At 40.6% G+C, this 24527-nt stretch overlaps 1 protein-coding gene across 5 annotated transcripts in view; it reads right to left on the reverse strand.

Annotated features, from left to right (window-relative positions):
* The window catches only part of LOC134619806 (involucrin-like), a 72035-nt gene extending 52767 nt beyond the window's left edge, over positions 1-19268 (reverse strand). For all 5 annotated transcript variants that reach the window (XM_063465634.1, XM_063465633.1, XM_063465632.1 and 2 more), the window contains exon 1: positions 19030-19268. Coding sequence is in view for 4 of the 5 variants with exons in the window: in XM_063465633.1 (XP_063321703.1) it covers positions 19030-19057 (28 nt within the window). In the remaining variant the exon portion in view is untranslated. The remainder of the gene's footprint in view (positions 1-19029) is intronic.
* Between the last annotated feature and the right edge of the window lie 5259 nt (positions 19269-24527).

The following is a 24527-nucleotide window of genomic DNA, read 5'->3' on the forward strand; positions in this document are numbered from 1 at the left end:
AGGTATTGTGAGACCGGGCAACAATAGGTCCTGACAGCTCTCTCTGGCAGACCATCGCCTGTCTCCTGCTATCGCTCTGGGTATTGGGTGTGTGTTTCTCTATGTGTGTGTGTGTGTGTGTGTGTGTGTGTGTGTGTGAGGTGACACACGGACTGTGACAATGATCCGAAGTGAAGTCTGGAGTCTGACTCACCTCCGCTTCAGTGGCGGACGCTCTGAGCCGACACCAAACACTGAGGGAGTCCTGCTCACTACAGCTCGTCGGTCGGGGTAATACCTTCATCCATCCATCCGTTCATTCTTCTGTCTGACTGCGTGTGTGCGTGCGTGCATGTTTAGTATTTTATTAGACGTCTGGGCCACCCCAAATTCCCCAGAGGACCTGGAGGTTTCCATTTGGTACGTGATGCCTCTCATAAGGACAAACCTCACAAACCTCACCTTACATGTAGTAAATATAACGTAGTGTATTAAAAACAGCCAGAGTGGTTATTTTCTGTACATTTAAAACACATTAGTTGTACTTGTTTCATGTAAAAAACCATTCCATTTCATTTAGTACTAAAATTGCTTCATCTATATCTGACTTAAAAAAACATTTGACATAAATATTTTTTGTGGTCTTTTTTTTCTATTTACATTTTCTCCATGCAAGCGCTTGGAAAAAATACATAAACATCTCATCTCTATTTAAAGCTGGTGATAAAACATAATAACCTAGAAGGTCATCCATGATACAAGGGCATACAGGTGACAGATGCAGGTGTGTTATCCACAGATGGTATACAGGACAGACATAGTCACTGTGATGTCACCCATTGGTTAGTGAAGTTATGAAGCCTTGATGATTCTCACCATTACCTTCTCTTTTTTTTTATTAAACTAGATGTGACGAGTAACACGTGGGATACATGCTTATTAATAACTTTCCAATCACATGTTCTTAGCCGAGAGTGTATCATGGATAAATAAAATCTACAAAATGTACCTAATGTCATTCACTATCAACCTAAATAAGTGCGCTCATCAGGAAAGTCTATGTTTTCCCCGTAGACTTCTACAGGAGTGGAAGTGGCGGTCACAGGAGTCGCCCCCTGCTGGGCTTTAAAAGAATTTAGGTTTAAGGTATTTCCACATTGGCTTCCTTTTCTGACCTGGAAACTACGTCCATCGTTTTTACTGCATGAACAGACAATAAATCACATTAATAACAGTGCTACTGTATCTATGTTGCCAAAATGAGTCCTAAAAATCTAAAGATTTGGTTAGTTTTTGTTTATTTCTTGTTCATTTTCTTCCAGAGTGTAAAACTATTGAGATTAAGAAGAGAGTGTCTTGGGCCTACAACAATAGAAAGAAACTGAGAGACATTGCATGTTCATAGGCTACCAACATGTCAGTCAAGGTAAAGCATAGCCAGGTTTATAATCCCTCTGAACACTGACTGGGTCCGGTGGAGTCAGCCCCTGCTGGTCATTAGAGAAAACGCAGATTATGAATCACTTGGGAAGACCATATATGATAGATAGTGTTGTAGGCACCACCTCTGTGACAGAAATGATCCATGACTTAATTCACACCTTGGTTTATGTGCCTCCATTTCAAGTTCTTAAGACTACAATGACCTCGATGACTGAGAACCTGCACAGCCACCTGTGCATCACCTGTACTGTACACACCTTGGTGTGAGGAGTATGCTTTAAACTGAGCTCTCCAGTGTCTTTTAAGGGTTGTGGATTCTGCACTTGTAGACTTTCATTCATGATTGTAAAATATTTATTTCTTCTTTTATTACTTCTGAGATGTTTTTGCTTGATTTCGATTGCTTTATCCTCATGAGATTTCAACAGTGTCCCAGCTGCTGTAAGCAGTGCTCGCTTGAAACGTAGACTGCATAAATCTGCAGCTGTTCGGTTATTGTGTTTGACAGCAGCCTTGTTTTTACAGCCAGAGACTCATTTTAAAGGCTTGTGTGATAATTTCAGGTCATTGTAGGTCTCTGTCCTCTTGGAGCTTTTAAATTATTCTCTGTGAGATGCTCAGTGATGTAGTCACAGTGAGTAGCACACTAGTGTGCATCCAGTTACAAGAGCGCAATCCGATTTTATCTTTTACAATCTTCTTAGCCACTAAAGACAATTTCACACACAAGAGAGAAAATGAACTTAGAGTAAATTTGTCTTCATAAGTTGAGCCCACTGTTCCTCGAGGCAAACTGTGATTTTTTTTTTCTTAAACTCTTAAAACTAGCATCTCAAATTTTTCAAAGAAAGCAGTTTAAGGCAACTCAAGGTCCAGGCTGGTGGCTGAGCAGTTTGGGAGGTTTTATGAAACAAAGACGTGCTTTCTGGTGTTAACTGTAACGAAGAGAACTCAGGGAACTTGTTTTAGTTGTGTTGGTTGTTTGTGTTCCCAGCTTTAATGGTGCCATTTCAAGGAAAGCAGGATTTTTTTTCCTAAATTGGGAATTTCTTTTTGGCAGATGGCTACACACATCAGCAAGATGATAAGAGTAACTTCATACTCACCATCTAATGAACAGTGTCTGACTAAATAATTCACAGCTAGGGTTTGTGCTGTGGTGGCTCTCAGCAAGGTTTTATTTTATTTAACCTTTATTTAACCGTACGTAACACAATAGGCCACTAGGGTACACTCAGGTCAGAGTGACAAAAATCGTGTCATCAGACAGTGAGCTCGAGGATCTGTGCAGATTTCTGCATGCCTGCTAGTTTTTTGTGAATGTGCCGACTCATCCGTGCAGAGTTTGCATTACAATGCACCGATTACACATGAGCGCCTCATGTGCTCTTCTCTGAATGTTATTTCATGAGAATTCTGTTCTACAAAGTTCAGAAAAAATCCTGCATACCCAAAAACAGAATCATCAAGAAGACTGCAAATCATGCCAGTTGTCTATAATTGTTAACAGAGATGTAGGGAGCTTGCTCAGTATGACTTTGTGCATTAAAATATACCCGTCCTGGTATCTCCTTAGACTTAATGAAGGTCAAGAAACCAGATTACACAGTACACAGTGATGTAAAGAGCTGCGGCAGACAGAGTCTAGACAACAAAGTGTGTAAGAGGCATGCATGCAAATAATATCCCCATAATCAAAAACCTTTATGGATGTAGCTGTTCTTCCTGTGCCTGTGTGAGTTCACCCAGAGTACTCCTTGGTCGTAGATGTGAATGTTTGGCCCTGTGACGTACACCCCCTTTCACCCTATGTCAGTTGGAGTAGGTTCAACACCCTCCTGCAGACCTGAACTGGAGATGTGGTTGTTACTTCACAATATATGGACATTTCACCCTGACTCTCCATGAAATTTCTCTGTGAAGAAAAAACCCTGGAAAGTTCTTTCCTATTTCAACTTCTATGTCTGCAAAGCCAGGTTTGTAAAGAAATGGCTTCCCCACCGTTTAAACTGAACTGGCACGCTCTACAACTGTCCAAACGGCTTGGATGAGCTGAAACTTAAAATGTGGGGCTATCACCCTACAGAAGTAATATAATGTTCACCCTGAAACCCATTGTTTTTGTGCTACACCTGTGTCTGATCACCTACCTCACTGTGAATAGGCCCTGCTTGCAATCTAAGCATCTGTGCCTACTCGGAGTGTTGAATGAGTGTTGAAATGTGTTCTTTGTTTATCCTTTATTGGAAAACTTTAATTTTTTTCTCTTTTCCTGAGAAATTACCTCAGTAGGAAGGCTGAAACGGTTATACCAGCAGATCTATTCACACTATAACTTAGATCACTTCTAGATAATGTGATCTAAAAGTGGTCCGAATTTCAGGATGTATTTCTCTTTCTCTCTCTGCCTTACAGCTCAGATGATCCTGGGAAATCCGTCAATCACATTATTGACTGGTCACCTCATTCCATGTATCTGTCACCCTTTGACTCGGCAGCAAGATCATACAATCCATCAAATGTGTGCATTTGTGTTTTTCTATGCACACACACACACACACACACACACACACACACACTGCTTAGCGCACAGAGCATTTGTCAGTCCGTCTGTCAACAGTGGTATCAAAAAGCCAATATTTTTAGTGTAGGGGAGGGATGAGGGCTTTCCTGTGTAAGGTGATACCTCAAACACACCTGACAGAAGAACAAACACAAGGGAGTGTTTAACAGTTTAAAGACCTCTTTGTGTTCATTCACAGGTTCATAATTTTATTTTCAGGGTCCAATGGTAGGTTTAATGTCCACAAAACACATCACGTTTGCCTTTGCGCATCACCTCTCTTCACCCCTTGTCACTTTAGCGCCCCACTTCCAAAAAGCCCACTCTGCTGTGACGGGTTAGCTGCCAACAAATCCCAGAGGTCAACCATTCACGTTTGAGCCAGAATCTGATTTCCACACAGTTCTGGGTTTATTTTGATTAATACTCGAGTCTGACTAATTAAAGACATTTACTCACCAACTCAACAAGCGCTGCATATTTACAGAACTTAAAAATATCCTTTTTATAGGGGACTTCATTGAACTTTGAGAATAATTCAAAGAAAAAAAATAAAAACAGGTGATTGTGGAAGTTGCAGTGTAATAAAGAAGAGCGGAGGCAGACAGAAAACACACCAAAAAGAGGAATGACAGTCATTTGACGATCTGGAAACAGGGCAGCCAATACAATTAGCAGACCTTGTTAGGGTACCTGGGTTCCAGTTTATTTTGTGTTCCTAACTACCAGCAGTAAAGCTGAGCTTTTTAAGTTCATCTTTGCCTCTGCGAGTCTGCGTTTCGGGTCCTTTCTACCAGCCGCACACAGCAGACATGACAGACCTACAGAAACCTTCTAATAGTTTGTAGTTCCTCTAAATATTGCTAGTTTTCTATCATCGTGGCCTAAGGTGAACTACTGTATATAAGTTTGGAGTCAGCCAACTATGGTAAAAACTAAGGATTTTCTTGATGAGGGGACAGTCATGAAAAACAAAGGAAATCTACTGCAGCTTCACTTCTTCAGCCAACAGCTGAACAGTTAGCTTAGAGAAAATAATGGAATGCAGTGGAACCCCGACTTACGAATACCCCATTTAATGAAAAATTCAGGTTATGAAGGCACTTAAGGGCAATATTTCTGCCCGTGTTATGACAAAATGTCCGCGTAACGAAATCCACTGGCTCTGATTGGCTGAGCCCAGAATGCCTACAATGCCCACAATGCCTTCCGAATCATGTGACAACCCCCTTGACTTTCGTACTTGCGCTTCGCTGTTCCACTTGAACGAGGTATTGTTGTTGCAGTTAGCAATTAGCCTATAGCCTATCCTTCACTCAAAAGGCGCGATGGGTGCTTCGACTTACGAAGATTTTCGACTTACAAAAGACCCTCGGGAACGAATTAATTTCGTAAGTCGGGGTTCCACTGTATAAAAAAAAAAATCAGGAAGCTCTAATAATTACAAAAACAGATGAGAGTAGTGTTAAAATAAGTTGACTTTGCAAAAAGTATATAAGCAAGATCTGCATAAGAATACTATGCTAATACTTGACTGATTACTTTATCAGTGCACAAGCATCTTTGGATTGTCTGTACCACACAGCAAGCATATCATTTGTCAGATAATTTCATTAAATGGCATTTAAGCTCCAAAAGTAATGAATGACCTCCATCATTTATATACAGTCTATGGCTGATGCCTGCTAACAGCACACAGCTGACAAAAACCTTCTGAACCTCCCTGTCAGAGGTAATAAGTGATAAACAGGCCAGACAATATGACCAAGGGAGCCACTCCGTGCTATCAAAGTATGTGGAGAGCCAACAGATAAGCTTTAGTGCTTGTCTTGATGGTGTTTTTTGCATAAAAGGACAATGTGTGCTGGGACAGACTCCAGCCTAAACCTGTGACCTTGGCGAGGGGTAAGTGGGTTGATACAATTAATTAAGAAATGTCTGAGGACGCTTTTGGCTGCTGAAGTCTGCAGCAGAGCTAAATCTGATCTCTCTTTTACATGTGTGCTGGGATCTCTGTGATATGTATAAATTATGTTTAAATTACATCATTTGAGCTTTAATCACATGTTTCTACTGCAATAAAATTAAATATTTTCTCAATGCAGGTCAAACTGACTGCTTTAATGTGCATAAAACTGCAGCGACAAGGGGGACCGTGAACGTGAGTGGTGCGCAGTCTTCTGACGTCACCTTTTTAGGTATTGAAATTCAAGCTGTTGTCTCTGGATGCCATTTATAAGTTGTGAAACTGCCCAGTGCTGCTTTTAGTTCCTTTCCAAGCTGCTCGTCACATCTAAAATTCATCTGGCATGGCAGCTTCGGGCTTCTGTGTTGAGGACCTGGAGCAGGAATGTAGCCACTGTGATGCAGATTTAGTTGAGAAAACTGAGAAACGGGCGAGTCAGAAAAAGACGAGCCCGAAGGAGGCATCACCTTCGTTTTCCATTAGTGGCCTGAATCGATCTAGCTAAAAATAAAACCAGCAGGACTTCACTGTGATCCCACTGCATTCACAGATGACCGCACAGGCCAAGTGTCACATCAGATGTCACTTGCATTATCCAACCTGGGTGTATTTATGTGGAAATCGAGCTGCTGTCTGCCAAACACCGAGTCTGCTCTCTACTCTCGGTCAGAGCGTCTTCCTCTGCCGTTGTTTGCTGCCAGATGAAACAAAGAAACGAAAGCAGAGCAACGGATCTCAGGTTGCACCAGCGTGGACAAACAGAAGACTGTAAATGTATAGATTCCAGGATTAATGTCCCTGTAATATTGATATACACAATGGAAATGTGACGGTAAATCTGTTATATGATCACTGCACACAAATCATCAAGCTACACTTCATGAAACTTTGCGGAGAAGAGGTCCACAGATAACAGAAGAACCCTTTGAACTTCAGAGTCGAAGGATCCTTTCTTTACAACTGCAAAATAAGACAGAGAGGTGCGGTCCCTGATTGCCACGGTAGTTATCAAATTTCCAGACCGACATGCCATTAAATGTTTCTAATTCCGCAGCAAACCTCAGTAACACTGCAATGTTACTGCTCACTGAGCCGACCGATGCTCCATCGTGACCATGCTGAAGCAGTAAAATCTGTTAATTAAGGGCTTCACAGTGGAAACGTGAGCAAAATATTCATGATGCTCACTCAGAGGTGACTCGGTCTCTGAAATCTCCACATTTTTGTTTCCACAGCTCTGCTCATTAAAAGTGTGCAAAGTGGAGTCTTTCTAATGAATTGAACTCTTTACCAATAATGCTGATCTCTGTGAACTAATTGTGGATATGAATATGAAAGCCAGCGTACCCTTTGTTATCTACTCCTGAGTTCTGTTGACCAATCACATTTGACAGGCTTTGGTAGCATGCAGATAAAAAGTCCACGTGTAAAGAAAAAGAGAGAGAGATTCCAAGTTTGGCCTTATAAAAGCTAGTTTTAATTAACTTATCCACTGATTGGTGGCTTCATCTTGCTACAATGAGAGAATGTTTGTATATACGTCAACCTTTATCTCCTCAAACTGAACTAAACTTTGCACAGACATCGTTACACATGCACCGATTATTAGCATCTATATGTTTATAAAAAAACATTTATTATAAAGTTCCCAGTTCTTTTGGTATTTGTCATCCCCCTCTGAATGCAACTTTTGTGTTTATTTCACATTCAGCGTACGTTGCCAACTTAACAGTCTTTAAAAAAACTTTCCTATGGAATTTTATAGAATGAAGAATTTGAAAAACCACTGCAGGCCTGGTTTACAATTATAAAATATAATTATAATTAATATAATTAGATTTAAATTTTATACCAATAATCTAAATATGCAAATTAAAAAACAACTAAAGCTTTGAAATAAATGTAGTGCAGCCACCTTGTGCCCTCCTTTAGGCTCACCCCTGCATGCTGCAGGTATCACTGCTAGAGAGAAAAAGAGAGAGAGGACAGGTGCATCAAAGTCTCCAAGAAATCTATGAAACTTAAAGATAGTGACACATTAAAAACACGCTTTAATCTGAGCAAACCGGCAATGCACAGCAACAGCTAAGAAGACTCTTCTTTACCTTTGTGCTTGCTGATGTGGTTGTGTCATAAAGGACTCTTATTGGCTTTTTACTGACAAAGCTTTCACAGTAACTTGTGCTTCTGTTGCTGACTCTTAAAAACATCTTCTTTGACTGTGTTCGATGTCATGGTACCACCTCCACATTTTATAGTGTGCATGCATCCGCTTTTAGTCATAAATGTGAATGAAATCCTGTGCTGTCCAGCCCTGCACAACCAGGGCCTTCTTCCTACTGTTTTACGGGCCACTAACACGAGTCTCTTTTTTTTATTAGCCTCATAATGTAAAAACAAGCTGCCAACAAAGAAAAAACATCTGATAACCTTTAGCTACAGTTTAGCTTTTATAATTAGCATTTTGAAAACGATCCACTTTTGGAAACAATGACAGTGATAAAGAAATCTTGGCCCGGATGGAGGCTATTGGCTCCAGATAGTGGAATAGTTAATGGGTTCCCAAATCGAACCTAATTTAACTGATTCGGGATCTTGTTCCCTTTGTTAAGTCTGACTGAATGACCAAAGCAGGCAAAGCAGTTTCAGAGCAATGCAGCTCAAAAACATCAACAAAAGAAATTAGATATTGCACTTGAGCTGGGTTTTAAATATTGGACTATGATCATTTTTCCCCCTTTTTTCTAACTTCCAAGTAACAGAAGTACAAACAGTAAATGTACTAACTGCACACACACGAGCTGTAAGCCAGCTGGCACTGCATGCTGATAGAAGAGTGTTGCCGTGTGTGGAGTCTCAGCTCAGTCTCAGCCTCAAACTACGGCTGCCAACTCTGGCACTTTCATGCACCAGCTCACACTCACAGTAAGTATGAGGGAACTGCAAAGCCACTCCATAATGGAAAACCACAGATCCATGGATTATATAGATCTCCTCGAAGTGCATCATCTGGCATGCATCTGCACTTCATTTCAGCACTGACAGAGGACACCTTTCACATATTTCCAGTTCTGCCCATTAACTTTTTTTTAAATCCTGCTGCATCAAAATGTTAATTGGAAAACATGCAAATCTAAAACTTTCTAAGGCTCTGTCTCTCTCTCTCTTTAGTATACCCAGGTTTCACGCTGCCTTTGGCCAGTTTTTAACAACCTCCTCGAACTCACGAGATGTGTTTGAAAAGTTCAGAGCATTTCTAAACTGTTCTGAGACCTGAGGAGGGGACATCTGACACAAAGAGACAGTGCATCAGGATGTTTTTCATCACCGTTCGAAAACAATGATGACTCACAACCGAACTTTGTCCTCCTCCGTACCATTAAGTTCAAGTTTAAGGGCCACTGTTGTGACGGGGGAGGAGATCCAGCATGAATCAAATTAGCAGATTGAAAAATAACAGGAGCACTGGGAGTGGTCTGGAGCTTCTCAAGGGGAAAACCTTGAAGGGATTAGTGAAAGATTTAAGTCAAATTTAGTTTTGTTATTTTTCATGCCACAGGTGATTGAATCTTATGTGGCTTTCTGAAAACCTTCACAAAATTGTGGAATCACCTCACTTGTTTTCTTTGTATAAAAAAATGGATATTTTTTTTCTTTAATAGTTATCCTGGCTTCATAAACATCAAACAAACTAAATTCTGTTTAATTAATGGACTTTTTTTTTCCTATTTCCATCTCCCCTTGCTAATTTGTGATTCATCATTAAAGATCACTTTCATCCAAACACAGTACACAAGCTTGTCTTGGTTCTCTTTAGCTCATTGTAACCTTGATTTTTTGTTTAACTATTAGTGTTAGTTTTAATTTGGCTTTTCTGAATGTGAATCTGAATTTCAGCTAGTTTGTTACAGTTCTGTCACAAACTCTGATTCCTGTTTCTGCCCTTTTCTTTTGCTGTGTATTTTCTATTTTCAGGTCATATTTATTCAGATTTTATGTCCAGACTCTTTGCCCATGTGTTTTGCTTTTATAACCTTCTCACTTTGTTTTCATGCGTTGAAAATTTTAGACAAAGCTTACGAGAAACAACTGAAATCTTTCCATGGATTTCCTACCTGAAAGATTTGTATAATCCTTTGAATTGTTTCAGCTGGCAGCCCTCTTGTTGGGGCCATGCTTTCCTTCAATCAGCCAGGTGCTGCCACTCATTGAGGCCTGCAAACACTTTCTTTTATCTGCAGACCTTTTTGGATATTTAGCTTTGTCCTGGTACTTGTTTGCATATTACAAGGTGATTCAGTACATGTCCCTCTACTTGATATAATTACATTTTTTGGATGTTTCCTGAAGCCAGAATGTTGAGCTATTAAACAAAAAAAATTGTCTTATATCTGTGGTTTGATTATTCGCTACAAAGTAAAACAGGTGATGTCTTGATGCATTCTCAATCATCCAGGTAAGTAAATCTCCAAAAGCTGTTCATTTTGACATAGCGTTTTCAGTGGGACTAATGTAATGCTAAATTAGTGTTGCTTTGTCTTTGCAGGTATTGTTCAGTGGGTTTAGGAAAGCTTCCAGCAGAAAACAGATGCTTCCATTTTTTGCTTGTAAGAGCAAAAATTATTGCAGTGAGATAAAAGCAGGACGGGTGAAAAGAAGAACGGCTTTAAAAGTTAAAGAGTTTTTAGACATGATACTTTGACACCCCACATCAAAGTGTTTATCTGTAAATACATACTGTGACAGAAAAGCACCAATATAAAATCAGAAATTTTTGCAATGCTCAAAACAACAAGTGCCAAAAGATGCCTGATCTGCCTCAATGTGATGGCGACCAGCACCTGTGATATTCAGTTTCCTGCATCCAGCTCCAAGTGCACTTCACTATCAGTGCAATCATTGTAAACAAGAAAGCAGTAACAGTGAAATGCATCCAGCCTTAAACAGTCTCTGTTCTGCTCTGCCTTTTGTCAGCCTCTGGTCTGGATTTGGGTGGAGAGCTGCTGGATCAAGAAAGAAACTGCTCCGAGCTGTTCCTCCCATCAAAAAGGCTTAGGCTTTCTGAATTTCTCATGATGGCAGATGGTGGACGAAATGAAAGGCGAAAAATAACCAACATGTTTGATCTCTTCTGAAGGTAGAAGGTGAACGTAACATGTCTGCTTTTGCCTGTTTCACTTTGAATTTCAAGGCATATCAGTAATTTGACGCTGCTCAGAGGCAGCTTTCACATCATCCACACATTTGCTGTAAATGCATCCCAAACTACAAGTCAAAGCATCAGCCAACACTCAGTCCCATTTGCAACTTCAAAAACTGGCATTTGCCCGCCAAAATGGGTCCACGACTCAGTTGCTGCTCTTTGTAGCTGGAAATCAGACGTATGAGTAAACATTTATTCAGCGTTATGCTGCGGTGATGAAAGTGGTTTATCAAACTCTTACCTCGAACAAATGTCCTGATTGACAAAGTCTTTTAACTGCACTTTAAAGGATACCTTAAAGCGCCTCCTCTTCAAAGAAACCACATTTTAATCCTTCCATTGTTACCTATTTTAAGAGTATTTCTAAACCATTACACCACCACCACCAGACTGCACCGCTGATATAAGACAGAATGGACCCATTTTTCTTGCCAAATTCAAACATCACAGCAGAAATTGAGATTAATCAGATCAGGCAACATTTTTCAAACTCTAGTCTCTGTTTCCTGTTCTTAGTTAACAGGAGAGGCATCTGATATGCTCTTCTGCTGCTATAGCAACCGCTTCAACTTCCTATCAGCACTGGCCATTTTCCTCTGACCTCTGAATTTCTCTTTTTTAGACTAGTGTCTGTAAACCTAGATGGCTGTGTGGGAAAATTCCAGTACATCAGTAGTTTCTGAAAAACTCAGATCAGCCCACCTGACAACAACAATCATGTCACACATGAAATCACCTGTCTTCTCCATCCTGATGCTAAATTTAAACTCCTGGAGGTCATTTTGACCATGTATATGTGTCTAAATGCACTCAGTCATGCGATTAACTTTGCATTAACAAATAGCTTAAGAGTTGTTAGATGCACCTAACCTAGAGTGGATGTCCAAAATATGACACATGGGCTGAAGAAGGTCATGATATTGATGCTGAGATTTTAGCTGCATGTAGTGGCATTAATGTACTCCAACATGTTAGAAATACTAATTATTTTGAATTTCTCTTTTGGATTGTGTTTCATAGCAGCCTTCTCTGCATATAGTGGATTTTTTTATTGAGGAGGGCACCAGTGATGTGAAGTAGGCTCAGCATTTTGGAGCCCCAACAAAAGATAACATCGTATTTCCTTTACATTGGTTTTCTTCCATCTAAGACGGAGAGGTATTGTGTTAAAATTGTTCCTGTTTTCCCCAAACTACTATTTTAGGGTCTAAACTAGAGTCTAATGCTTAAAGAGGTTGATTTAATTTTTTAGCTAACTTTGTTTGTCATTTGAAAAATCCCTGAAAATAAGGGCGCGGCACAAAAGTGATTTTTATTCCTTTTAAAGATTTTTTCCACAGCCTTGATTCACCTTCACCAGCATCTGCCATGCAAAAGCTTGGTCTGAAAGTTTCTCTTCAAGGCTTAAATTAAAGAATTTAGTAAAACATTTCCTTAAACCAGTGTATTTAGCCTTACACTACTAACCCAGTTTGCTGCTTTTGATTTAGTTTTCCATGTAAAGTGGTCTTAAATCTACTGTAGTGACAATTTATGGATGTGAAGTGCATCAGCCAGACGACGCCTCGATCCTCTGATCCGAGATCGATTTTATTAGCGCGAGTTTCTGCAGAACGTCTTTCTGGGCCTGATTGGAAAGTGTGGATATAGAGATCCTGCTGTATGCCTGAGAGCCTTTCTGTGTGACTGTCCTGCTGTCTGAGTGATGACTGTTAAACATCAGCTCTCGTGTCGCTGGAGGATAATTGAGTGTAATGACAGGCGGTGATGCTTTGGTTAAATGGCACTCTGCAGGAAACACACAGCTGAGTGATGAAAGGCTTAAGCACGATGATACTGCGGCCTCATGTCTTATTTTCTTTTCTGCAGATCACCTGACAGAAGCTCAGAGTCAAGGGTGAAAAGTGAATGTGACACAAAGAAACACAGAGAGCAAGCTGTTGACCCATATTTACTGTAACATTTTCCCTCCTCTCCCTCCCTCCGTCTCTGATTGACCTCCCTCTTTTACCCCAGATCTATTTTTAGCAGCTGCCGCTCTCACTCAGGCCTAATATAAGAATAGATGTTCCTCACAAGTAACGCAGCAGGAAATATTCTGCAGGCAATAATTTGGAGGGAGGGGAGGGCTGTCCAATCACCCTGACCGATTTAACAAGCTCTGTCATGCAGCGTGTCTCTTCTAGGTCCCATCACTTTTCATTCAACCCTCCAGTCTGATTTTTAGAAGCATTCTGATCCTTTAAAGAAAATAAATAATGTGATACGACAGTAAAACTGCCTGATGGTGTTCATAATGGGGCTCTTAGAAGACTGTTTTTGCCTGCTTTGATGCATCGTTTGTTTTTTGTTGTTCTTGTTGTTTTGTTGTTGTTGTTGTTGTTTTTTTGCTGTCCTCTGTGGGCTGCATCATTATTATTACTGTTTGTTTGTATTTGTGTCTTTCTTGCTGCTGTTACACCCAAATTTCCCCTTGTGGGACAATTAAAGGATTATTCTATTCTACTATAATTATACACTGTAATACATATTAGATGGTAAGCACTGTTGGGCAACCTTATTTTTTAAAGTTAACTTGTTGCATTGCAAGATTCCTGCCATTAAAAACTAATCAGCTACATTATAGCATTAACTACTCAGAAAGTAACTCATTAGAGCACTTTATACAGCCTGGTGCTGCTAATTAAATGCACTAAATTAACTGATCATCAGTGAGTGTGACCACCTCTATAAAAGCATTTAGGTGTGTGATAACACAATGCCACAATCTTCTCAGACGTGAAAGTCCCAGCAAATTCAATCCAAGGTCAGACCATGCAATGCTCAGAGAAACTGTAGAAAACCCAAGAACTACATTTCACACTCCACAGGCTAAAGTTAGTTAAATTCATGACCATAGAATTAGAAAAAGACTGAAAAAATGTGGCTTGTTTCAAAGGGCTGTCAGGGGAAAGCCTCTTATCTCTAAAAACAACAATGCTACTCAATTAAGGATTGCAAAGTTTCAACCGAACAGAGCACAAGATTTCTGGGACAAAGCTCTTTGGACAGATGGAGACTGAACCAAAGTGCTGATGTTTGGTCATAATGTAAAGCACCACAACTGGAGAAAAACAAAACACACAATTCAGCACAAACACCTCATGTCAGGTTGTCAGCAGTTGTGCTTATTTTGCAGCCACAGGACCTGGGCAACTCACAGTGATTGAGTCAACCATTAACTGCTGTGTGTACCAGAGTATTCTAGTGAGGCCATCTGTGTGACGGCTAAAACTTGGCTGAAACTAAATCATACAACAGTACAATGATCCCAAGCAAAGCAGAAAATATGCAACAGAATGGCTGAAAAAGTAAAGAATCAAGGTGTTGTGCTGACCCAGTCAAAGTCCAGACTGCAACCTCATTGAAATGCCGTAGCAGGACCTTAAGAGCTCATAAACGAATATCTACACACCTCAATAAACCGAAGCATCGCTGTAAAGAAGAGTGGACTACGTTCTAAGAGACTGAAAGTCAAACAAAAAACAATCACCTCAAGCCATTGCTGCTATAAGTAATTGTGCAAGCTATTGAAATATGTGATGCACTTAGAAAAATGACTAGTTTGATGATGAACTGGTGCCTGTGTAACATTTTTCAGCCATCTGTCTGAGTGGGGAAAAACTGTACCCTACTCTGACTGAGTGACAAAGTACAACTGAATAATTAATTCAAAAGTACTGTATCCAGATCTCAGAATATAAATGGAATGGAATAGTAACAGTGAGCAAAGGAAGGGGAGTTCATTGTATATCGCAATTTTTTAAGGCTTCTGACAGTGGACTTATTTCTGTACATGTTCTGCTGGACCGCAGTGCAGCATTCGATATTGTTCACCACAATATCTTATTAGAGAGATTAGCAAATCCCATAGTTATTAAAGGTACTGTTCTGCAGTGTTTTGAATCATATTTATCTAAAAGACTCCATTTGGGGAGTACTCTTCACACACTAAGGTTAATTATGGAGTTCCACAGGGTTCTGTGCTGGGACCAGTTCTGTTTACAGTATACATGCTTTTCTCGGGGAGTGTGCAGATGATATCCAGCTTTATGTATGTAGGAAGCCAGATGTCACACACTAGTTAGTTAAATTGTTGGAATTTCTCAAAGACATAAAGGCCTGGATGATTTCTAATTCCCTTCTTCTAAATTCAGACAAAACTGAGGTTATTGTGCTTAGCCTTAAAAAAAAATCAGATACAAGTATCTAACCAGATACCTACCCTGGTCTTCAGTAACACTGTGAGGAATCTTGTAGTCGATTTTGACCAGGGTATATTCTTCAATGTGCATTTTAAACAAATATGTAAACAGCCTTACTGGATTTGCACAAGATCTCTACAATAAGATGCATCCTCTCTTAGTGTAATGCTAAAAAAAAGTAGGATAATGCATTTATTACTTCCTGGCTGGACTATTTTAAATTCACTGTTATCAGGCAATGATGCAACAAAAATACTGACAGGAACCAGGAAGAACCATATTTCTCCTTTATTAGCTTCTCTTCGTTGGCTCCCTGGTTTCTTCCTGTTAAAAGGGCTTTTTTCCTTCCTACTGTCACCAAGTGCTTTCTTGTAAAGGGTTGTTGATTGTTGGGGTTTTCTCTGTGTTGATGGGTCTTTAAGCACCTTGAGGCAACGCTTGCTGTGATTTGGCACTAGATTAAAAAATAATTGAATTGAATATCTAGGTAACTGTGCAGCAAACTGTGCATTCTGAGTCATGGCCAATTGTGCCCCAGTAGAACTTTACATCTAGCAACATGTGCATGAGTATTGTGGTGGTAAGACCAAACCTAAGAAGCAGCAGAAATTAAAATGTCAGAGTCTGAGCTATTGCTTGTTCTGCACTGGTAAACAATGACAAGGACACAGAAGTGCAATAACAATAACAGTGTTTTTTATTCTGCAAAAAAGCAGCTTTTCTTTCTCTTTTTGATGTACTCAGCAGCTGTGAGCCTCCACCTTTTCCTTCAGTTCTTCAGCGTGCTGGTCCCAACAATGCTGCCACTGTGTCCCTGATCAAGGTCACACAATATTCATCCACAGAAGTTGTTTTGTGTCTGTCTCATTGTAGTTTTCCTAGTTTAACTCTTTGTTTTAGGCTAACTTCACAAACCTAGTTCCTGTTAAGAGACAGACACCTAATACCTGCATAGTTGGAAACAAAATTAAATCCCATTAAAGTGGAGATACTGTGAAAGCAAAAATTTCTAAAAACTCTGTTATTGTCGGTGTAGGTTTAGCTCTGATACTTTACTAAGATATTTTTGGGCTCCTTTATCCTCTGCGAACAGTTCCACTTTTTATTGCTTTGTCTCCCCTGTGTGCAGACAGTCAGCTCCAGACCTCACTCCTCACAGCGTCTGGAGCACACATTTCCAAAAATGAAAATATCAACTGGAGTTAGATAACGTGGCCGGCACATAGCTAGCATAATGTGCTTTGATCTACTTCTGACACAGCAAATAATAGAGAGAGAAGAAGAGGAAGGGAGGCAGAGAGACTCAGCCAGAGGAGATAAGAAAAAAAAAACCTAACCACAAAGGGGAACACACCCACTTATGAGTCAAAAAAAAAACACTCCAGGATATTATTTTGGATCTTCACACCACAAGCTTCTGCTCTTCTTCCTTATCATTCCTCACCCACTACAATCCCTGCCCCAGTCCCTCGCCATCCTTTACCGGCTCCGCTCAATGACAACCAAAGGTCAAATTTTCCCTTATTTAAGTCCTCCAGCACCCTCCATTTGTTTTCATAAAGGAGCTGATGAGGCTGTGATAGTGTAGACAGAAGGAGGGGATCATGGCTCTGGTACAATGTGTGTGTCTCAGATATGAGCATGTGAAGGCAGGACACAACAGCTGGATGCTGCACATAATGGGAAATGACAATACACATGCAGAGAGGTGACCATACTTTTCTTTATGGGATATCTTGGGTTGTGGTATTTGCAGTGGAGAGAGACTTTAGTGGCACTGGCATGTGGGAATTTTCACAACTAAAAATGACCAGACTAAAACTATTTCATGATTTACTGCTGCGTGTCTATGCCGTGCTGAAAGTCCTGTATCTAGCTGCACTCTGCCTGAACATCTTCACCTTGCACTCCTTCCTGACTGACTTACAATTTAGTTTTCAACTGGCACTGAACATTTAAATGTACAGTGTGCACATTTGTACTCTTGTTTCTTTGTAGACCAGTTTCAGACCTTAAGAGCAAGAGGATTTTCTTTTAACGTTTTAAACACTGAATTTAAAATTTGATTATTCAAGGTTTAGCCAAAATTCACCCAGAGTGTCGCGTTGGCTACATAGCAGAAAAAGACAAACCACCAAAACATTTTCAGCCAGTAGAAGGAGGTTATGTCATTGGCATAGCTGTAAGTTCTAGGTAGCTAACCGCATGGCCATAACCAGCTATAGGGTTCAAGTACCACTGAACCCAAAGAACAGTAGCGCCATTAAGGAAGTGGGTAAGTTATTCTCTTGTGCTGTTTTAATTTCAAGAACAATGGAAAATCGCTAATTTACAACAAAGCAACAATTCCTGGCTAACAGCATCAGATACCAACACTGTGAAACTGGGATAATATTCCAAATGATTTTGATGCAATGATACAAACGAGTCCAAAAAGTGGGAAACTGGATCAAGAAAATTAGCAGTAGCAAGAAGGAAAAGTAGCGCACTCTGGAATGACTAGTGTAGGGGGCGCTCTAAGCAAAGAAATGCTTTTCCTTTTTTTCCCCTGTGATTTCTGGACAAAAATGTAAAAAGGTGAATTTAGGCTGTTAGGACCAAAACCTTTGGAAGGGAAAGATCAATGCATAAGGTCAACAGGGGTCCTCACAATGGTGTGGTGCGCGTGTGTGTAGCATTGACTTCACAGAATTGACCTACATGAGCTGAGCGCTCAGGCGCACACCTGAGTGCGCCGAGCCCGGTTCTGACTCATCCTGCAAGAGTCAATCTCAGAGCTTCCTGTTCATAACTCTCACCGTGTGTGTGTGTGTGTGTGTGTGTGTGTGTGTGTGTGTGTGTGTGTGTGTGTGTGTGTGTGTGTGCGCGCGAGAGAGAGAGAGAGAAAGAGAGAGAGAGAAACCCGGTATCCACTGCCTGCGTCTTCAATTTATTACGTCGCAGCATGACGCACAGAAGAGGGAGAGTCAAGAGGAGAGGATGGAGGGAGGGAGGGATGGAAGAAAGGAAGGAAGGAAAGAAGGGGTGAGTAAGAGGGGAAAGTGGAAGAAGGGAGGAGGGAAGAGAGGGGGCTTTTGTCAGACACCCAGCATGCAATGACCTTAGTCTTGTGTCAAGGCGGAGGTCTCTCTCTCTCACTCTCACACACACACACACACACACACACACACACACACACACACACACACACACACACACACACACACTGTCTGCATGCCCGGTGTCATCCATGTGGAGACGAAAAACGTCAAAGCGCATCTTATTCCGCTCACATCTCTGCTGCCTGTCTGTCCTGCCTCTCCCCTCAAACACACACACACACACACACACACACACACACACACACACACACACACACACACACACACACACACACACACTGAGATGCGATAGTAATCCCTACAGTAAACTGTGCAGACACTACACCCTGAAAACAGACACCTTTATGGGCACGAAAAGAGCAGAAGACCACCGAAGCGCTGCAACTTCCTGCAGGATAATTAGCGATAAGTAAACCTGGAAAATCACACATGTGTGTCTGTTTCATCTCATTTCTCTTCTTTAAAATTCTCCACATGCATGCATCTATCCATCCCTCCACATGGCGGGATATAAAGAAGCGTGTCCTTACTGATTGTCCGGGATCCTATGCAGCCCATGTTGTCTTACAGAGGCTCGTTCAGCTCGGGGAAAATAAAATCCATCCGTCCAGCAGGCATTTCTCCCCGGGTCTCTTTCTCTGCGCGTTCCCCCTCTCCTCCGTTCTCCTCTCTGTCTTCTTCACTGTCCTCCTCTCCTCCGTATGTGAGAAGCAGAGAGGGTGTGTATGTGCGTGTCATCCGAATCTCTCCTCTCCCTCTCTCTCTCTCTCTCTCCCTCTCTCCGCCGTACCGTCGTCACACACTCCGGTTTCCCCCAGTCACTGCTGATGTTGCTCTATCGCTCTCCCTCGCTTTGTCGCTGGCACGCACACACTAACGCGGACGCGAACACATTGTCTTACATGGAAAGACAAACACAGTCATGCAGAAACATGGATGTGCACACGCGTAAAGGACGGGCAGCAGGAGTTTCTTCGTTGCTCTTATTTCCGTAAAGGTTACAAAGAACTTTCATCCAGATTTTACACTCCCAACACTCCCATTCCGGGAAAGACCCCAGAGCATGACTCACGAGGGACACCCTCATAGCTTAAAAGTAGGACGCAGATCTGATCTGATCGGAATATTTTGGATATGTTGAGACCCAAACTCAACCAAAGAACTGCACCTTCTACTTCAGTGATTTTCATCAACAAAATATCTCTGCAATGGTGTTATTGGTTTTCTTTATTTCTTTAATTTGGCCAAAATTTTCACTTTTGCTTCAGGGTGTAATGAAAAGTTTTAGGGGTCGAATGTCAAGGTCAGTATATGTTTTTGGCCATAACTCAAGAATTATGACAAAATTATGACAAAATCTCCCACAAATACCTAACAGGATCAAATGAAGCCATGCCCAGTGTTTTGTCTGTTTGTCCATTTTTTTGTGGGGGGTACTGTGACATCTTAATGTCCTGAAAAAAACAAACATTTATGGCCAATTTTAAATGGCAGACTGAGGAACAAAAGAAAGGGTGAAATTAAAAACAATTCTAGTCATTACCAAATCAAAGAAGTCAGACCTGATTAAAATTTGACAGTTTTTCCCCTTCAAGGCCATTTCCTGTTGCATCTCCAGACTGCTTTCAGTGTGTTTGCTATTTTTAGATCTCTCCATGGAAGTCCATTATGACCATGTGTACTTGTGAGTTCAACTATAGCCCATTAAATTTGTACAGAGAGCAAACATCAGCTTCCCTTTTAAAACTGACCCGACCTTCAGCAGTTTCCATTTTGACAAGTTCACTATTTGCAAGTCCAAATACAGCCAAACTGCAAATGTAAATGTGTCATTGTGGACTTTCTTTGCCACAACACAAATTTCCATTATAACACGCCCAGCTCACTGGATATGGTTTCCTGAGTCTTCAACATAAAATAGAAAAACAAGTCTAAATGTCGTCATTTTAACAGAGAGCTTTAACGATAACTAAGTAGGCTCTCTTACTGTCACCTTGCACAAAAAACACGTTACTTCATTTATTGCACTGATACAGCAGCAGAACAATAGCTGCTCGCTTTGGCAAATATGCTTCTTTAAATCTAAAAGCCATCCACCAGACAGAAATTAATATTTAGCTCAAATGATTCCCACATGTGCAGTTTTTCTTCACAACAGTGTTGACACAGACGAGTTTCAGCTACAGATACAACTTAGAAGGGCCAGATGTCCAGTGTGTCATAACATTGGAACCAAATCTGACCAAAACAACATTTGCATAATGAAAGTATCCCAGAATAGGCTCGAGAGTCTTTGCTGTCGGCCGCTGTGGTGCTAAGTTTGGCAAACTTTACTGTTTCACTTTGTCCACACAACCTTTCAGTGTGAGAATCATTTGGTGCTTTGAAGTATGTTGTGAAAAACATAATTATATTGTAATGTTTATCAGTGGAGTCATTAAGCCATTGTCTATAAAATGACATGATCCATAAATAAAAATGATGAGTAAATAAGCTGTGACTCCAATAATTTTGACATTTCTTCACAGCAAACATTTTAACTGTCAAGGAAAAAATGCCATAAAGTATTTAATGACATTAAAGATGAGTGTTTTACATTTAGGGGAGTCGGGTAAACTAAGAATCTCTATGAGTTCTCAGTTAGCTGTCAGAGCTTCTGCATTGGTGTAAAAAAGCAGTTTGTCTTTACCTGAAAAAGATGACAAATAAAAGATGTTTAAACATATTCAGCTAAGAGTTTTAACGTGACCTGATCAGTAAAATGATAAGCATGGGGTTGTACTGCAATATCCTCACATGTCTTACACTCCATAATCAGCAGTTTTAGAGAATTGATGGTGTTATTTCTGATTACAGCAGCAGGCAGTCTTAGTTGTTGTTTATGTTGATGACATGACAAACTAGACTTTAACTCTCTAGGTTGGTGTGAGCTGGGAAATGTCTCGTCTGCCTGCAGCAAAGCACAGATAGATTTTTCTACTGTAATTAAAAATAAAAATATTCCACTAAAACTGACATCAACCTCTGTGGCAGTCCGGAGCTCAAAAACTGCAGTTCCTGTAACGGCCACTTGAGTCTGGCTTCAAACGTTAGTCGATCTCGATAAACTGCCTTGTTGAAGTAAACATGTTTATAGCATTGAAACACACATTTGATCTCTGCTAAAACATTCCCTCTTCTTAACAACTGTATGGTGGGTGTAATTTTTATAGCTCTTTTATTTTCCAGAGCCTTAACTTAGGGGGTGACCACTTTGACTGATCACTGCCAGCATGCTAGGCTTCACCAGTCACTTCCTGTTTTAATTGGATACAGATATCGGTTTAAAATCCTCACTCTTACTTTTATGTCTTTACAAGGAGAGGCCCCCACTTATATCATTGAGCTTCTCCACCCTTACTCTCCAAACCGGATCCTTAGATCCACTGATAGCAATCTTCTGACTATTCCATGGACCCGTTTGAAAACAAAGGGGGATCGTGCTTTCCAAACCCTGGCTTCAATACTGTGGAATAGTTTACCTCCCCCTCTACGCACCTTTGGACTTCTTTTAAAAAACAGCGGAAAACACATCTATTTAGAGAGGCATTTGGGTAATGTTCTTGTGTAATATGTTCTTTTGTCTGATTTGTTTTTATATTCCCTGTAAAGCACAATGTAAAAAATTCCTGTCTTAAAAAGTGCTTTATAAATAAATTTTACTTACTTACTTTTTCCACATGGAACCACTGAATTGGACCTCTCGTCTGTGTTTTTGCTGTTAGTGCCCGTGAAGCATTTTTGATTCAATTATCTGCCTGATATTACATCTTGCTGTGTGGTACAGACATCCAGGAAGTTTGTGGTTCAGTCCTGTTGAGTGAAACTTGAGTATTTAATTAGTTAGCTGATAATTAGTGGTAAGAAGCAATGTGTGCATGTGCATTGCACCTGTACAGGTTATGGATGCAGCTCGATAACCAAGCATGTAACTTTCTCATGCAAATGTGGTCATTTCAGGCTCCACAAAACTATGATTCCATTGACCAGAGCAATGGTTGCATTTTTCCCTGTTGCAACTGAACACGTCTGTTGTCAGGAAAACGCACATGACATATTTTTCTGATTTTTTCCATGAGTGGATCACTTAAGTGCAAAACTCTGTGTTTAACTTTGAGAACCTGACACCAAAACTGTTCATATTTTGCTGCACTCACAGCCCATGAGCTGTACGTCTTTTCATGGCTTCATCTGCACCCTTCAGCTACTAATCCATTCATATTAAACCTGTCAGCTCAGCTCTGACAGCGACATCCTTACTCATCGTTTGCACCCAGACGCCCGCCCATGAACCATCTGATGCACATTTCTTTAATATTCATCATCATCGTTGCTGGTAGGTCTGGAAGTTTTCATTCCACTTGGCTAAAGGTGAACAAGTGTTGATACGAGCGGCATCTCATGCATATAACATGCATCACGCTGCAGCCTGTTTCGGTCTGCGGCTGGGCTTTCCTCTCACTCCCTCATCTGTCTCACTCAGTACAGCTGTTCCCCTCCTCCAAACATCCCTGCCCTGCCTCCCTTGCTGCCTCTCACACAATATGAATATGAAAACACGCGGTGATTCAGCTAAGCAGTGCAGCAGGCGAGGAAGGACGGGGCGCTCTGGACTCTATTAATACAGATCTCCATTTCAGACGGATAACAGAACACGACTCTCTGAACTCGACGCTCAATAGATATCTGACCGAGCTGGAGGATTGGAAAAATAGAGTTCAAAATATGTTACACAGTGACAATAAACTCACATTTTGAAGCTACTGAGCAAGCACTTCTGTCATTTCTCTTAAGACTGATGCATATCATCAGACATCAGAAGAAAATATTTAAGCTTTATAGGATAATTTATCTTTATTGCAGCTTTGTGCCATCATTCGTAGCCTTTCACCTCTGTGTTGAGTGGACCTGTTCTTTGATTAGTCCTGTGTCTTTTTGCTTGATGTAACTGGATGAAAGCATTAAAACCACCTGAAGAAACGACAGGTGAAGTTATCGTGATTAGTGACAGTCGTCTTGATGCATGCTCAATCATCCTGGTAAGTAAATCTCCAAAAGTTGATTCTGTTCATCTGGACGTAGCGTTTTGTGGGAGAAACGTTTCGTCACTCACCCAAGTGACTTCTTCAGTCTCAGCTGACTGCAGGTTTCCCCAATCTTATAAACAGTACATTTGCACAATGACTGAAACCAGCCCACTGAAGGAACGATGGGCTGTGAGGTCAGTTCCTTAATCATAATTATGCAAAATCTCATGACCATTGATCAACAACCACTGACAGTGACAGTCCTTAAATTCTCACGTTGTTGTGTTTGAGTTTTGGTTCCTGTGTATTTATCTACTTTAATTCCTCATGTTCCTTATCCTTGTTTCTATCGTTCCCTTATGTCTTCTTCTGTCTCACTTACAGTCACTTCCTGTTTTAATTTTCTGCATCTTAAGTAGCTCTACTTCCTGTCTCTGTCTTCTGTCTCTTGTCTTCTTTAATTCCCTAATTCTTTCCACCTATGTCTGTATCCCATTCAGCTCATTTTGTATATCGTCTCTCTCTCTGACTGTGTTTGTCAGATCCTGGTTTCTGTTAGGCTTGATTTTTGTTTTTTCTACCACTTTTATAAACAGATCACCTTTGCCAGAGTAAAGATTGACTTCATTTCTTCATTTAGTTTCTCTGCAGATGGATCCTCTTTTGAACAAAAACATGACAGCAGAGTATAAAAGCTGATATTCAGTACTGTACATCATTGCCTTGTATTTTGCTTCCAAGGATCTAGACATTCTTTAAAAATGTTTAAAGTGGTCTTCAGAAAGAGTTCTCAAGGTTTTTCTGAAGATTTGTCAAAGTTCTTCTTTGGACATCGGCTGCTTTTGGACCTATTTTAATGCCATGTCAGTTCTTGTCCTTGTTCATTTTCAGAGGAATGTGTTTTAGACCCAGTGCTAAAGTCAGTGGCCAATAAATAACTCAAGCATAAAAAGGGCCCTCGC

This window comes from Pelmatolapia mariae, linkage group LG22 (genome assembly GCF_036321145.2).
Source record: "Pelmatolapia mariae isolate MD_Pm_ZW linkage group LG22, Pm_UMD_F_2, whole genome shotgun sequence".
Lineage (NCBI taxonomy): Eukaryota > Metazoa > Chordata > Actinopteri > Cichliformes > Cichlidae > Pelmatolapia > Pelmatolapia mariae.